We start from the raw sequence: 16,728 nt of genomic DNA on the forward strand, positions 1-16,728 counted from the left end.
TTACTGTGTTTGACCGCCTTTCGCCTTCAGAACTGCCTTAATTCTAGGTGGCATTGATTCAACAAGGTGCTGAAAGCATTCTTTAGAAATGTTGGCCCATATTGATAGGATAGCATCTTGCAGTTAATGGAGATTTGTGGGATGCACATCCAGGGCACGAAGCTCCCGTTCCACCACATCCCAAAGATGCTCTATTGGGTAGAGATCTGGTGACTGTGGGGGCCATTTTAGTACAGTGAACTCATTGTCATGTTCAAGAAACCAATTTGAAATGATTCGAGCTTTGTGACATGGTGCATTATCCTGCTGGAAGTAGCCATCAGAGGATGGGTACATGGTGGTCATAAAGGGATGGACATGGTCAGAAACAATGCTCAGGTAGGCTGTGGCATTTAAAATATGCCCAATTGGCACTAAGGGGCCTAAAGTGTGCCAAGAAAACATCCCCACACCATTACACCACCACCACCAGGCTGCACAGTGGTAACAAGGCATGATGGATCCATGTTCTGATTCTGTTTACGACAAGATTCTGACTCTACCATCTGAATGTCTCAACAGAAATCGAGACTCATCAGACCAGGCAACATTTTTACAGTCTTCAACTGTCCAATTTTGGTGAGCTCGTGCAAATTGTAACCTCTTTTTCCTATTTGTAGTGAAGATGAGTGGTACCCGCTGGGGTCTTCTGCTGTTGTAGCCCATCCGCCTCAAGGTTGTGCGTGTTGTGGCTTCACAAATGCTTTGCTGCATACCTCGGTTGTAACGAGTGGCTATTTCAGTCAAAGTTGCTCTTCTATCAGCTTGAATCAGTCGGCCCTTTCTCCTCTGACCTCTAGCAACAACAAGGCATTTTTTGGACTGCCGCATACTGGATGTTTTTTTCTTTTTACACCATTCTTTGTAAACCCTAGAAATGGTTGTGTGTGAAAATCCCAGTAACTGAGCAGATTGTGAAATACTCAGATCGGCCTGTCTGGCACCCACAACCATGCCACGCTCAAAATTGCCTAAATCACCTTTCTTTCCCATTCTGACATTCAGTTTGGAGTTCAGGAGATTGTCTTGACCAGGACCACACCCCTAAGTGCATTGAAGCAACTGCCATGTGATTGTTTGATTAGATAATTGCATTAATGTGAAATTGAACAGGTGTTCCTAATAATCCTTTAGGTGAGTGTATATTTTTTAAATTGAAACATACATTTAAAATTATATTTTAATATTTTATTAAATAAAACACATTTAATTAATATTTATAACATGTAATACATTTTAAAAAATATATACGGAATTTAAAAAGTTTTGGAGGAGCCCACCCTTATTCTCAATTATCATCCTAAAAAACTTTATAGTAAAATAATTTAATGAGAATCACCACTGAATTTAATCATGGCAATTGCATTAACAAAAAGTTGGCACAAAAATACTTAAAAAATTTGTTAATTGTCATGACTTTTAGATTAATGCATTTTGCAAAAGCTTTATTTGTACAGTGCATTTAATTTATACAATATTAACATTTAGCCTGTATGTGTCCTGGGTTCAAACCCATGACCTTTGTGTTGCTAACTCAGTGCTCTATTGAGCTAGAAACAAGCAAACTCTTTTTTTCTAATAGCTTAATTTTCATCATCAAAAATGTAATTTCCTTTTTTTGATAAAATGTGACCCCATATGTGTGGTTTTGTCAAAGAAGGCTAAGTTTACTTTAACTGTTACAAACAGAATATTCAATACAATGTGCTTTTTCTTGCTTTCTCTCATATGCTCTTTGTCTTTCTTACTTTCCCTCCAGCCACCGAGCCTCCATTTATAAAACAAAGCATTTTTTTCTGGCAGAGGTGCGAAGAGAGAAAATCAATGTGGTTAAAAGGACCCTGATAGCGAGACATCTTTAGAAGCTCACAGCATCAGCACCACAGTAAATCCATCTTTTCTCTTGCTCCCTATAATGGAACAACAGTCAGGCTGACAATATATTTACACTCCATAATAGTCTATTCTTTCAGGCGTTATGTTCTGCTAAAGTAAAGCATTCAATCTTTTCCCCAGGATCACCGCTGAAGGTGTCAAGAGAAGCGCTGAAGGGTATTTTGCCACATTAGGCTTTCATAACAAAGATTTAAAGTGTAGAGGTTCACAAATAACATGGCGCCTTGTTATTGTTTGGGCTTGTTTGGAGATACGCTTGTGATGAAACCAGGAGCGGAGGAACTAAATTGCAGCTGTCGAAATCTCTCAAACTGGGTTAATTGCTCAGGGATGGGGAGCCAACATGGATATCATTACAAAGACTTTCCCCGTGATAATGACTTTCTCTGTATACCTGCCCGGCACCCACGAAGAAAGACATTCCCTGTTTTTTACAGTCTCTTTGGTGAAAGTCATGACATCTGAAGGAGGAATTCATCTAAGAGAAATGTTTATTGAGTTTTACCTGTCCAGATTTGACAGATGGAGACTACAGAGGCAAAAACACGAAAAAAAGGTTCCAGGAATTATAGCGATATGATTCTGTAGCATATTTTATTATTTTCTGACAGGTGCCTGTAGGGCAGCAACAACATCCGTACTTTTACATGATGGGAAATGTCAGTCTTAGTGGAAGGAGAAAAAAACGCAATGCACTCTTAAAAATAAAGGTGCTTCACAATTACATCCTTTTTTGCCTGAATGATTCCATAAAGAACAACTTTTTGTTTTAAAAAATGAATATTCGGAATATTGGCCCAAACCAAGAGTACTCCTTCGTCCTTAACTGGGATAGATATACCATACGAGAGTGAAGCGATGGGGTGGAGGAGGCATGCTGCAAAAACTGTCACGGGACAGAGACGAGGAATGCTATATAGATGGTTTCATCGGACGCACGTGCGGTGACACGATTCACGTCTGGTCCGAACTTTACTTCCGGTTTCTGTTTGTTTAATGGTCTGACTAGTTGCTAAACTGAACTCTTGAACAAATACCTCGTCGAAAATAACAAATGTTTTGGTTTCCTAGGTAATCTACGTGTTGGTTATTTTGCTTGTTATATAAATAAATTACGTTTAAAGTACTTTGTTGTTATTTATTCTTAGCGGAGTTTACCGGAAGTTACGTGTTGACCACGATAGCCGCTTGTTTTTGTTGTTACTGCTGAAACCGTCTATATAGAGACCTCTTTGAGCTGATTGGTTGGATTACATGACCATGCTCCTCCGAACTTAGTTAAACTAAATTTAACTCTTACCCTGCCAGCGTTTTTTTTTTAAAGTTGCCAGCCAGCACCAGCATTTTCCATGATTTTCACAAAAGTTTAATGCCGTTTTCTTTGTAAAATATATAAACATACAATATATCAAATGAAAGAACAAACCCTCTGCTTTAAAAAAGTTTCATCCTACATTCATTAGTTTTTATCACCTCTCAAATATTGGTAGGGTTCTTCAAAAACACCAAATTTTGAGCCAAAAGCTGAGATAATTCCATTTTTGTGAAGGACTTTTGATAGAGATCAGATTCAGAGCGATCCTCAAAACTTACACGGACATACAGCTGTTTGCCCTAGAGCGATACTTCCGGGTTTTTTAAGTTGTGAAAGAGCGCCACCTGGTGGATAATAGAGCTATTTCAAATTGCCGGAAAAACTCGTCATTGGCAGAGAAACTTTTCTCTTATTTGACGAGTTAACTTGGCAATGGCGGGGAAAAAGTAAGACATCTTATCGATGGAAATCAGTCATGTGACCTTTACCGTCATGCCGCCATCTTGAGGACCTACCGAGTACCAGTAGGCTACTGACAAGCATTGGCTAGCTTGCTACGATTTACGGATTTTTTTATCTTTTACTGTCTATGATTCTTACGGATACAGTAAAGAGCTACAAAAGACAACATGTCCCACCTCGACTGTCATGAAAAGAAACGCTACAATAAAAAATATATCTTTGTTAGGGTGTGATGCCTACTCGATCCCTGATGCGTTCTTCCAGCCGCTGTCCGCTGCTACCTCTGAAATACCACTATTTTACAACATAAGAAGGCGCGACACAACATGAAACTTTGCTCGAAGTATCACCTGGATCTCTACACATGAGCGCGAGCAAAAAGAAAGGTTTGGTACAACTGACTTTGACTGTAATGGTGTCCGCTAGTCATCTCTGCCAGATGTAAATAATGCGAATGAATGAATCTCATATGAGGCTCCTTTTTCAACTAGAAGGTCAAAATTGTTTTTCACTTGCGACAAAACAACAAATTATCCGTGCATTTATATGGAACTATGCTTTAGGAGATATCAATCTTTACTCTCCTCCCTCCAAATGTCGCATTTGGAGATCGATACATCTTGACTGGGAAGATGGCGGCAAGCGGACGCCAAATTAACCAAAGTCAGTTGTTCAAAACCTTCTTTTAAGTAAACTCTGTGTTCACAAATAATGTTCTCAATGCTCGAGTTCACGTGTAGAGACACAGGCGATACTTCGAGCAAAGTAACATATTGAAGGCATAGCTTCTAGTTCTTTTTCGACCAGAGTGACGTCAGCCGATATTCATGTATAGGATTACCAATCCTTGACTTTATTTTACCCAAAGATTTCCAAGCTCCTATGTCAGCTGTCATCCTCACAATGGAGGTGTGTACTAATAAGGGAGCAGAGGTGGACAGATCGAGAACCCTTACCAGGCCTGAGACTTTCTCCTGGGCACGTTCTGTTTGGTCCACTTGGAGTGTGGGGTCAGGTGATAGATGAGCTGTCTGCAGATCTTCTCAGAGGACTTGAGAGCATCAGAATCCTGCAAAAGCCAGAAGATGCTTGATGAAGTGCTATTGTGAGAGACAGGAGACTAAATAAAGAGCCAATCAAGGGTCTTATGCTCACTCACAGGGAAACCCAAAGGAACTTCCAAGAATGCGTAAAAAGTCTGGTGCTATTTAAAGAGTTCCTTAAAGAGTAAGTGACTGTAATTTTTATTGACCTGGCAGTAAGTCTTTAGCTGTTGTAAAAGCACTGTGATGCTTGACCTTACAGTAAATTTACAACAGTTAAGCAGTGTTGGGGAAACCAGAGTTTTCTAAGATCAACATACAGAGATACAAAATTCATTTTGAGATTATTTGCATTTGTTGGAAACTTAAACAGCCCATTTCTTGATTCATTTAGACTACTGTTAAGCAGAACAAATACATTTACAGTATAATGGCTTTAAGATATGCTGAATAAAGTAAAAAATGACTGTATTACAGTAATGAGAATCTAATGAGAATCGCTATTGAGAATAATGACAGCTCTACACACACGCATTTCAATAATGAGAATTTGGTGCTAATTGTAATATAATGCCACAACACAAAAAATCTTAATGGTCTTGAAATGAGCTAGTGCAGAGTCGTATAATAATAGAGTTACGACACTCACATAGACGTCCGTTGTAAGAATGGAATGCGGAAGTAACAGCGTTTCATGTAGTGACCGGTAGTGACGCATAGTTCCAAACGCAGCACTGAAGCCCATTCATTTCAATGGCACCTGCTGGTAAATCGATGAAATTACCGTTTCTCTTTACATTTTCGGACATTTCATTAATATAGTCAACAGTGATATTTTATGAACTCTGCTGTAGGTAATGATTATCGTTAATAATAACTAGTAAAAAATTTATATTTTAATGAGTTGTGTATAATGTGTGAATAATATAGATTTAATGGTTTAATATGTTATTACTGGTGGCCATCTACTTTATACTTATCTTATTTATATATTACGAGTAACACTAGGGGGCAACAGCGACAAGCTAAATGCCTTATAAGAAAGTCACACTGCTTACAATGCTGCTATGTGTTTCATTGTGTTTGGTAAGTAATACGAGTGATGTATCCTCGAAAATCATGTATGATTATATTAACATTTAATGTGAATTTAAAATATGAATTTAGTGTGTTTCTGTTATGCTTCACTGTTACAAATAACCGCGTTGGCGATCTTTTTTGTGATTTTAATATAGTAAAAGTGTAGGAATTATGTTTTTAGCAGATTGATAGCCATTTATATAGCCATATTTTGCTACAAAAATAAAAGATAAACTGTGTTGCTGTAGTTGGTATAGATAACCACAGTTATCTTTGGGCCACAATTAACTGTTTATCTTTATTAACTGTTTTACTATATTTACATCACTCCCTAGTAAAAAACCGTTATAAACATAGTAAGTATAGTGATCAATTCACATTACAAGCTAATATTTATCTAAAATAGCTGAAAACCTATGCAAACAGATTTGACAGCCCTGCTTGGTTTGGAACTGCAGAACGTTACATGAATCACGTGACCGCACGGCGGCGAGATCAAAGCGTTTCGTAACTCTGTTATTATACGACTCTGAGCTAGTGTAATAAGAATTAAAATCATTAACAATGTGTTTGCATTGGCTACGTTACAATGGCTTTGAATGTGGCTCATCCAGTAATCATGCATGTTTTAAAGCCGGATATAAAAAACACTTATACGTTTGATTTACTGGCACGTTACGGTACATTTAAATAATCGTAATAATCTTTCTATTCATCACTCAAACATGGGCGAGGGCCAAGCAGAAAAAACATTAAAATGTCATTTGATATCATATAATTTCATTTCTTCATTTAAAGTGATGCAACTGAGCTTCACAGAGCAACATTCATACTTTCTTAATGTGTGTCTTTATTAAATGTGATTTAATGACTATGGGCTAAAAAGCTTGGTTTAATATGATCTCAATGCTTTCCCTTAACAATTTCTGCATCAAAAAAGGCTTCAGCTCGACTCTTCCTCTTTAAACAGATTGGCCGGAGAGGAGTAAATCTAATTAGGGCTCAAGCACAACAACTAGACCAGGGAAGCAATACACAAAGACGGGCATTGACTCGAGCCTATATGCTCATCTCATCTTGTTTATAATCCTTATTCAGATGAAATGACACAAACTAGCTATTGTTACATCACTGGTTTCATTGAGACGTCTCTTGATTGTTATTAAGACAAACAAAGACGTTTATTTCATCTCTGTCGCATACAAATCTGCCCACTGGTAGCAGTGAGTGACAGCAATTACTGGACTTCTTACATTTAATTTTTTATTGAACTCCTGTAATAAAGACGCTGGCCGTTCGATACGCACAGAGTGCAATTGTCGACTTCGGTTAATGTCCGATTGCTGATTGATCTGTTTAATACACAACTGTCACAATTTAATGAAAGGAAACGTCAATGGAAAAATATACAAACAAAAGCTCATTAAAATGCCTCGCCATATTTCCCATGACGGTTATCATAAAAAACTGCTCAATTGAATAACTAACGTCAGCAGACTCCTGGGACACCGAGTTCATTAGATGGTATTGTACCATGTTTATTATATACCTGTAAGAGATTAGGGGCCAGATTTACTAAATGGGGCAAATTAGCGTGAGAGCGCAATTCCAAAAAAGCGCAGATGGGAGTGGTAATATTTGAAGGTTTTACTTCAAATTCGCAAAATAAATACCACATGCGCAACAGCTCATTTCCATAATGACAATGCAATCTCTAAGAGCCACACAAATTAGTTCAGGATCGCAAATAAGCAGAGCTGATGAGGTGCGGGTGATCTACTAACGCCTGATTCGCTTGAGTTCAGCACCACAGACATCAAGCTGAAAATGCGGGATGTGAAATCCCAGCAAACGAAGCCATAAGACCCGGAGGACAAAAACATGAAGGTTTACAACACCTGGTATTGTGTGACTTCTCCTACACTGTAAAAAAATTCAGTAGAAATTGCAGCTGCGTTGCCAGTAACCTACCGTAGATTTTAGGGGTGTCAACAATAATCGATTCGGCAATGCATCGCAATGCGCACATGCACGATTCAGCATCGATGCAGCAAATGCCATAATCGATTATGTCACTGTTTATTTTCTGGAGATGACCGTGATAGACGGGTAAATAAAAACGCACCCTTTTCCATGGAAAGTGGACATATGGGCACATTTCGGATTCTATGAAGTTAATGGGGAACAAGACTTACGCTGTGTGTAAAATTCTCATCTCGGGCAGGGCTTGCAAAATCGCTAGCCCGACGTCTCGTTTCTATTGTGAATTCCTGTCGGGGAACCAAATTCCTGTCTACCATTGCAATGCATCGTAGAATCGAATTGAATTGAATCGTTACCTGGTGAATCGTAATTGAATTGAATTGTGAGGGCAGTGCCAATGCACACCCCTAGTAGATTTAAATTTTTGTTTTTTACTGGCAACATTTTGTTCAAAGTTAAATGAACTTTAAACATTTACAAGTCTTTGTCTTTACAGAGTAAAACTAAAAAAACAGCATCAAGCAAAACATTCTGGGAAACAAAATCTGAAGCAAAAAACAGAAAAAGGTTGATGATGATTTCTGGTTCCCAGAATGCTTTGCATGAGGGTGTTATTGTGTAGTTTTATTCTGTAAAGATAAAGACTTGTTAATATTTAAAATTTATTTAACTTTGAACAAACTCTTGCCAGTAAATAACATAAATGTAAATCTACGGGAAATTACCGGCAACCCAGCTGCAATAACATTGTAATTTCTACGGAATTTTTTACAGTGTACTGTTTTATTTTTTATTTCATCCAGCAAATAAAAATAACATGGCTTGGCAAACGACATTTTTGAATAATGTGTTTCTCTGGTATTCCAAAAAACTGTAACGTGTGGAAAAAATCTTCCAACTTGTACCATGTGCTCTCTGATCTCTGTGATGCCTCCTCCTATCAGCAACAATTGTAGTCATTTCGAGCACAAAAGTTTTTTTTGCATTAAGTAATGGCGCAAATACTAGTAATATCACACGCGTAAACATTAGTAAATGGCATTGCGTGAATCATTTAAATACTCTCCTCCCATAAATTTTGGGTCTGAAAGTTGCGAAACTAACTGGACTGCACTTTTTCAGCGATAATTATCCACTGCATGTGCTTAACAGAATCCCAACAGTCGTTATTTAACGACAAAATTATGGTTTGCGCATATTGTTAGTAAATCAGGCCCTTTATTGGTATATTTATTGAATATGGATGTTTTTCTCTGCATCTATACTCTGAAACGTGGATGAACTTCACACATACAAAAAATGGTTTAAACATCTATTGAAGAAATAGACAAACTTCTGTCCATTCAAGTGGTTCTATTAATGAAAACTCTTGCTGGCCTTTCCATCCAATTAAGTCCAAACTGAACTGCAGAACGTCAACATCGAATGAAAACATCACTGATGGCTCTCTCTATAAAAATAATGGTCATTATCTTTTTTCCGCATGCCTTATGCTTTGCAAACTAATTTAGGCCACGGTTGATGTACGAGTTCCTCACATCCAGAACCAGCCATGGGGTGACAGCTGCCCGGGGTCTTACAGAGGCTGTACAATTGGCCGCCAAGCTTCTCACCACTAGCTAAAAATAAATGCTCTACATATCTGGATTCTGAGTAATGAACATGTGAGCAGGTTTTGGGCCAAGCTCTCGCAGAGACCGGGAGATAATGCTGACAGCTGTGGCTGATATCAAGTCAAACTCTTCAGCACACATCTCGGACCTTTAACTACCCGCATCATAGGTTTGTGTGTACACTCGTCTACGTTTATTAGCGGCGATGGCTTACCCGTTTCGGACACTGCATGTCCCGGGCCAAATTGAGAAGGAGCTCGTGGGATATCGGATCCACCAGGTTGAGGAAGGCGGCATTTTTGTAGAGGATCTCATTAAGAGATGTTCCCTCAAGACCCAAGTCCTGTTGAGATAGAAAGAAGATACAGAGAGAAAGGGATGGTTAAGCATGTAAGATTACAAATTCAAGTAGGACCCTTAAAGGTCACCGTGGTATTCAACAACTTAATCCTTTCATCCTTAATCTCCATTCGGGAGATTACGTGAGGTTGTTATGGAATGACATGAATCCGTAGAGATAAAGTAATCTCCACATCATGTTTACTTCTATTAAAACAGCCGAGTGGGTTGTTGATCTAGCACTGGTAACCTTTAAGTCCAGCTTCTTTACGTAAGGCAGAGAAAGCGTGTACTGACACAATGACAGCTTATTAGCCAGGCTTATCTTATACGGGCCTTGTTTTTCCTCTACTGAACGCTGTGGCTGACAACTAGTAAAGAAACTCACGTCGCTGAATCATGAGAAGTTTCCAGGGGATAATGTTCCTGTATAATCTACTGGCCTGCACAATTTGTACAACAAAGCAAATGCTAAGGGAATTGGAGAGAAATATTTTCGCTTCAGTTGCAAATGTCAACATTGTAAGAGGTCTTACACTTTAAAAAATAAAGGTGCTTCATGATGCTATAAAAGAAAAACATTTTTGGCTTTATGCTTCCATAAGAGACCTTTAATATCTGAAGTACCTTACTATTTCTTTGTACACTGTCAGAAAAAATACCCTATATAAAAAGGTCCTAATATGTACCATTTAAGAACAGATATACATATATTTTGTACCAATATGCAGTCTTTGATACCATTATGTACCTCTCTGAGGAACTAATATGAACTTTTTAGGTGCAAAGGTGTACTTGTTGAAAGGGTACTGCCCCAGTGACAGCTAGGGACCATTTCTGATGTAGTGTTGTGTCATATCCAAACCAAAGCGCGCTCGGGCACGTTTAAGCCCCAAAGCCTGGATCGTTTGACTAGTGTGATCGCTCTGTACCACACTCAGGCGCGGTTTGGTTAATCGCGCCCTGGCTGGCTTGCAGAGGTGGGCTGGAGCGCGGTTCACTTCGTTCACATTATCGGATCGATAAAAGTACAGTGTGACTGCGTGCTTCTGGGGGTTTGGTTTGGATAATGTGAGTGCGCCCTTAAAGGTTCTTTAGAATTTAAGGTAGCGTGCACACCAAAGCGTTTATGCTGATGGCTGGCGTATGTGTTCAATTGTTTCAAATGGAAGTGCAGCGCCGTTTAAAAAAGCCAGCAGCAGGCAGGCTGTGTCCGCGCTGAGCACCGGCACTTGGCGGTTTTTCCATGATCGGTCAAGAGTTAAAAAATTTTCAACTTTGGGTGAAACGCTCAGCTCGTCAATGTCACTTCTTAATTGGCCGTTCAATCACAGTGGAGGAGGGGTGGGACAAATATCACAACAACAAACCGACGCATCGTTCAACAACTGATAAACAAAGCAGAAGTATTATAGCAAACAAAGCGCTCAGCTTAAAAAAGCTTTCAAGCGCCTACAGTCGGCGTCTGCCTGCCGTTTTCAGCTGTGTTTAAATGCTTTGGTGTACAAGCTCCCTAATAAAAGGTAAGTTCTTCGGGAACCGAAGATGGTTCTTGGTGAAGAGCCTTACGTAGGACCTTTATTTTTAAGGGTTTACAACTTCCCATGAGTCAATCCTAAAACAGATTCCGTAGAAACTGATGCAGGCTGAGGAATGTTGTGCTAATTTCAAGGAAAACCTCTCATCAGTTTTTCCCACACTCCTTTTGGTTTTGGGCTGGGGTTTATCTCAGGGATTTTACTACTAAGTTTGGAAGCTTAACAAGCTGACAACTCATTTGAAGTATAAAATGGCAGAACGCTGTGGAAAGATAAATCCATAAAGGTGCTTGAAAAGGTTCTTCATAGAAGAACTATATATATTTTTTAAGTTATGTTTTTGGGCCATTTTTGCCTTTATCAGAAGGTCAGTATGACAGAAGAGTACAGGATCGACAAAGGACCTTGAGGATACGAACTTGGGTCGCCGAAAGTACATCTGCATCATATTTCGGAGCACTGCCCCATACACTGGCTCCAACAGAAGAACTTTTATTGGTTCCTCACAGAAGGAGGTCAAAGGTTCTTAGAAGAACCATTTCTTGCATACTTTTATAAAATCTAATTGATCTTTTGTCACTACAAAGATTCTTTTGTAAAACTGAAAGGTTCTTCGGATGTTAATGGTTTTTTAGGGACCATTTGGCCAAAAATGGTTATTCTCTGTGTCATCGTGAATCACCATTATTTTTAATGTACACATTGAAAACAAATCAAACACAGTTTTTTAAATAGGAGTCATACTGTCCCTTCCTCGTGGGTGGTTCAGAGCTAGAATTTGTTTCTGGCAACAGAAGATATATCTGGGGTAATAAAGATAAAAGTGCAATCAAACAGACAACATTTTAAATTGACTGATATTATACAACCATAATCTTCAAAGCATTGACATCCACAGCGTGTGCTCAGCAGAGCTTGTAAGCCGGGTTGCCTTTGCTCAATGCGAATCAACAGCAGAAAATGAATTACTTTCATAGAAGAGCTACAATAGAGATAAGCAATGCTGCTTTGTTTAATCTTTTCGCTTTTTCTCTCGGGCTAAAGGAAGCAGTTCAACCCCTGTTGATTAACATCCTTTCTTCCCTAAACGTAAAAGCTGCTTTTGCGATTCACAGAAATTCATTTTCTTTCAGCATCTTGTGGTGTAAGACGAGAGAATCGCCCTGCCATGACCCTTCTCATCTCCAGCTGGGTGTTAAGAGCTGTCAGGGTCGGTGTGGGTGAGACGACTCCATGTTTGAAAAGCTTTTCGAGCGGCTGGGCATTCATGTGATGAAGTATCATATCCTGACAGGACTGGACATACACTAGTCTGCAAAATCAAACCGAATACGTCATGCATAGACTCACTACATTTTTAAAGCTATTTTTGAATTAATTAAATAGAAAACAAGTACGATTCCTCAATAAGATACCTAACTCATCATGCATACATACAACAAGTGTTATTGTTACTACTGCCTAAGTTAACAAAACCCCTAACTCTTAAAATGATATATGGGTGCATGGGTCATCCTGCACCAGTTTCATGTCGACATAAATAAGTTGCCTCAAATCTTGTGGTTTATCATGGATAGCTATTATGAGTGGACTTACTGTACCAATTACTAGCAGGTGATAAAACATAAAAAAATCCAACAGATCTTATCTTTAAGAGCCATTTTGGGATGGGAATATCTAGTTTGTGTTTCCTGGGATTAAACCCAAAACCATTGCCCTGCTACTAAGACACAATACTGGGTTAGTAAAGCAAACAAACATCTAGCAACCACACAGCGATGCAAAATCCTTGGTAAAGTATATGATAAGTATTCATTCTTTTGTAAACATAGACATGTTGTGATGTTTTCATTTGAATAATTACGATGTGCATCAATCTGAGTTCATCAGGTTCCTCATTAGGATGAACATGGACTCACAGAGGGAACTGTCAGTCATCAGATGCAATAAGCATTACACCTTAAGACCTCAGGGACAAAGCTGTTTAAAAAATGTCAGAAAAATGATCAAAATATGTACCCAAACAGTCACCGCCCTGCTGAAAAAAAACAGCATACCTGCAAGACCAGCATATGTTGTGTTTTGGTGCTGGTTTGCTAGTGAACACCAGCTAAACCAGCACCAATCCAGCACCAGCATTAGCACCAGCACCAAACCAGCATTCGCACCAGCTAAACCAGCATTAGTACCAGCATCCCATGCTGGTCATAGAAGACACAGCATAATTATGTTCTTTTGGTGCTGGTATGCTGATGACCACCAGCTAAACCAGCATAATTCACATGCTGGTTTGATGCTGGATTTTTCAGCAGGGTGGGAAAGTAAGGTTTTCTACAAACTACAGATTTGGACATAAAGAGTGCATATTAGTACCTCAGAAGTACATATTAATATCATATTTATACATACCTTTTTAAAGGGTACTGACCCAGTGAGACCGCGGTTACATAATTTAAGCATTTTTTATACAGTGAAGGGGCCGGGCAGATTTTCTCTAAATAATCTGTTGATATAAGCTCTTTATGAACTGCTTCTGTAAATCTGTGACGTTTCTGGGTCAGTCTACTTAAAACAGTAAAGGAAGATACCACGGACAACAGGTGTTGGAGTAATAAATCACTTTTTTCTATTATGGCCACTTGTGATATATGAATAAAGAAATAAATGTTGATGTAATACAGGGCTTTGAATGCTTTATTCTGATTGGTTGAGAAATATTTCATGGGTATGCATTATTTTTGGATATACGCCCATATTACCTGTCAAATGTCTTAAAATTAAATAACCACCAAAGTCTGTTATAACTGTGGTATAAGCAGGGTAATTGACTCCGGTCCTTTGAATTATTTGAAAATAATGCACACCCCGCTTCATGTTGTAGGTTGGCATTATTTATAAATAATTCAACGACTCAACGTTAATTATTCCTTATGTATCAACTTTAAATACACTGGAAGAAAATGCAGCATTTTTGTCAAATCAACATATATTTTTATGCTACTTTAACTTAAAAAAATTAGTTAAACAATTTCAACCTGACTGTAAAAAATTTCTGTAGAAATTACAATATTATTGGCAGCTGTTTGCCAGTAACTTACTGTAGATTGAAATGTTATTTATTGGCAACAGTTTGTTCAAAGTCTTTGTTTAATGTTTATATCTTTACAGAATAAAACTACAATAACAGCCTCGTGCAAAGCATTCTGGGAAACAAAAAAACAGAAAAAGGTTAATGAGGATTTCTGGTTCCCCGAATGCGTTGCATTAGGCTGTTATTTTATAGTTTTATTCTGTAAAAGCAAAGACTTGGTAATGTTTATACCACGGGTCTGTTGAATGCTGTGTTCTGATTGGCCGAGAAATGTTCTGTGGGTATGCATTCATTTCTGATAACCGCACACCTAACTTGTCAAATGTCTTAAAAATAGGCACCAGAGCAATGTTTGTCATAACCGTTGTACACTGTAAAAAAAATCAGTAGAAATTACAATGTTATTGCAGCTGGGTTGCCGGTAATTTACCGTAGATTTACATTTATGTTATTTACTGGCAAGAGTTTGTCCAAAGTTAAATAAATTTTAAATATTAACAAGTCTTTATCTTTACAGAATAAAACTATACAATAACAGCCTCATGCAAAGCATTCTGGGAACCAGAAATCATCATCAACCTTTTTCTGTTTTTTGCTTCAGATTTTGTTTCCCAGAGTGTTTTGCTTGATGCTGTTTTTTTAGTTTTACTCTGTAAAGACAAAGACTTGTAAATGTTGAATGTTCATTTAACTTTGAACAAAATGTTGCCAGTAAATAACATAAATTTAAATCTACGGTAAATTACCGGCAACCCAGCTGCAATTTCTACGGATTTTTTTTACAGTGTATATGTATAAGAGGAATAATTGACTTATTTGAAAATAATGCACACCCATGATGTAACGGCACGACGCGGGTGTGCATTATTTTCGTATAATTCAATGGCCCCTCATCAATTAGTCCTTACTTAATCTTCATGTAACTTTAAATAAACTGTTGCCAGTAAATAACATCAATTTAAATCTACAGTAAATTAGTGGCCAGCTGCATAAATTACAGCTAATTTTATACAGTGTTGTTTTATGTCAACTATTTACAGGTCAAAACTTAAAATAGTTTGTTAAATTCATTTGCAAAGCCAAGTTGTTTCAACTTCATGCTGCTTTTTTACAGTAATAGATGATAAAGAATATGATGTTAAATTTAATACTATGACTGCAGGCTGGTATCTTGGCAAATTACTTTATGACTGCTGGCATCTGTGGAGACTCCCTAAAATTAAAAGACTGCCAAAAAAGTATTTTTCTCAGTAAACAAAATGAAAATCAGTTCAGAAAAACTCCCAATTTTCACTAGGCGTGCACTAATTATATATTCATAGAAAAGTAGCTAACAAGCATAAACGTATATTGTGACAACGTGAGTAATGCAGCAATACTTGTTAAAAACCAAAATGATGTTTTTGTACCTTTCTAAGCAGTTTCAACACGTCGATGGCTTGTTCCACCTTTTGCTCTTTCAGCTGGGTTTGGATCTCCCGAACCCAAGCCACTCTCCGCACATACGGACTGGGACTTCTGGATCTGCGCAGCATCCCGGGCAGCTTGTCCGATCTGAGCATCATTGAACTGAACAACAACTCTCCTCTTCCTCTTCTTCTGCTCATCTTCTCCGCGTCTTCGGAGCGCTCGTGATGCTGGTGTCCCCTCCGAAAGAAAGTCGACTGGCTGTCCAAACTACCCTGCCTGGTCAGCTTCGATCCCATGTCTCACTTTTCTTACGTCTCTATATCAGTATCAAGCTGAACAACGTAACGCTGTTGCATCAAGCACGCGCACACAGGAGAAATAACACAAGACGCAATATCATCTCAATATTATTATTATTTACAGAGTGCACGAGCATAATTGCATCTCATCGGGTTTTGCGTGTTTAATTTGTCATCTAGATCGATACAGAACAAAGCTATTTAAATGCAGCGCTTATACAGATGTATAGGTTACTTTCTCTGTGTTTCTCTCGCTCCTGTGGGCTGTGTTTGTGTTCTTGCAGAATTCTCCATAGGTCACGCCCACATACGATCTCCCGTCCAATCAGAGCGCCCGATTCCCACATGTGTTTAATAACACACAATCCTTGCAGCTCCACCCAGCTTCTCAAAGCTCCACCCACTGAAAACATGGGAAACCCGCAGAAACCCCGTTTGGCACGTATCCTGGGTGTATTGTGATTGTATTGTATCTATATTTATACAAATAAATATATTTATAAAAACTAAATTAAAACTCTCACTGGCTCTTACGTAAATACTGCACGTAATTGTGTGACTGGATAATTTGATATGTACCACAATGAATACCATTTTCATACCATTTACAATTTTACATT

At 38.3% G+C, this 16,728-nt stretch overlaps 1 protein-coding gene across 2 annotated transcripts in view; it reads right to left on the minus strand.

Moving 5' to 3' along the window:
* The window catches only part of lrrc75bb (leucine rich repeat containing 75Bb), a 33,041-nt gene extending 16,619 nt beyond the window's left edge, over nucleotides 1–16,422 (minus strand). For both annotated transcript variants that reach the window (XR_010530589.2, XM_065261677.2), the window contains exons 1-3: nucleotides 15,809–16,422; nucleotides 9,646–9,774; nucleotides 4,669–4,781 (exon numbers count right to left, since the gene is read on the minus strand). Coding sequence is in view for 1 of the 2 variants with exons in the window: in XM_065261677.2 (XP_065117749.1) it covers nucleotides 4,669–4,781; nucleotides 9,646–9,774; nucleotides 15,809–16,105 (539 nt within the window). In the remaining variant the exon portion in view is untranslated. The remainder of the gene's footprint in view (nucleotides 1–4,668; nucleotides 4,782–9,645; nucleotides 9,775–15,808) is intronic.
* Between the last annotated feature and the right edge of the window lie 306 nt (nucleotides 16,423–16,728).

The sequence above is a fragment of the Paramisgurnus dabryanus genome, chromosome 10 (genome assembly GCF_030506205.2).
Source record: "Paramisgurnus dabryanus chromosome 10, PD_genome_1.1, whole genome shotgun sequence".
Classification (NCBI taxonomy): Eukaryota; Metazoa; Chordata; class Actinopteri; order Cypriniformes; family Cobitidae; genus Paramisgurnus; species Paramisgurnus dabryanus.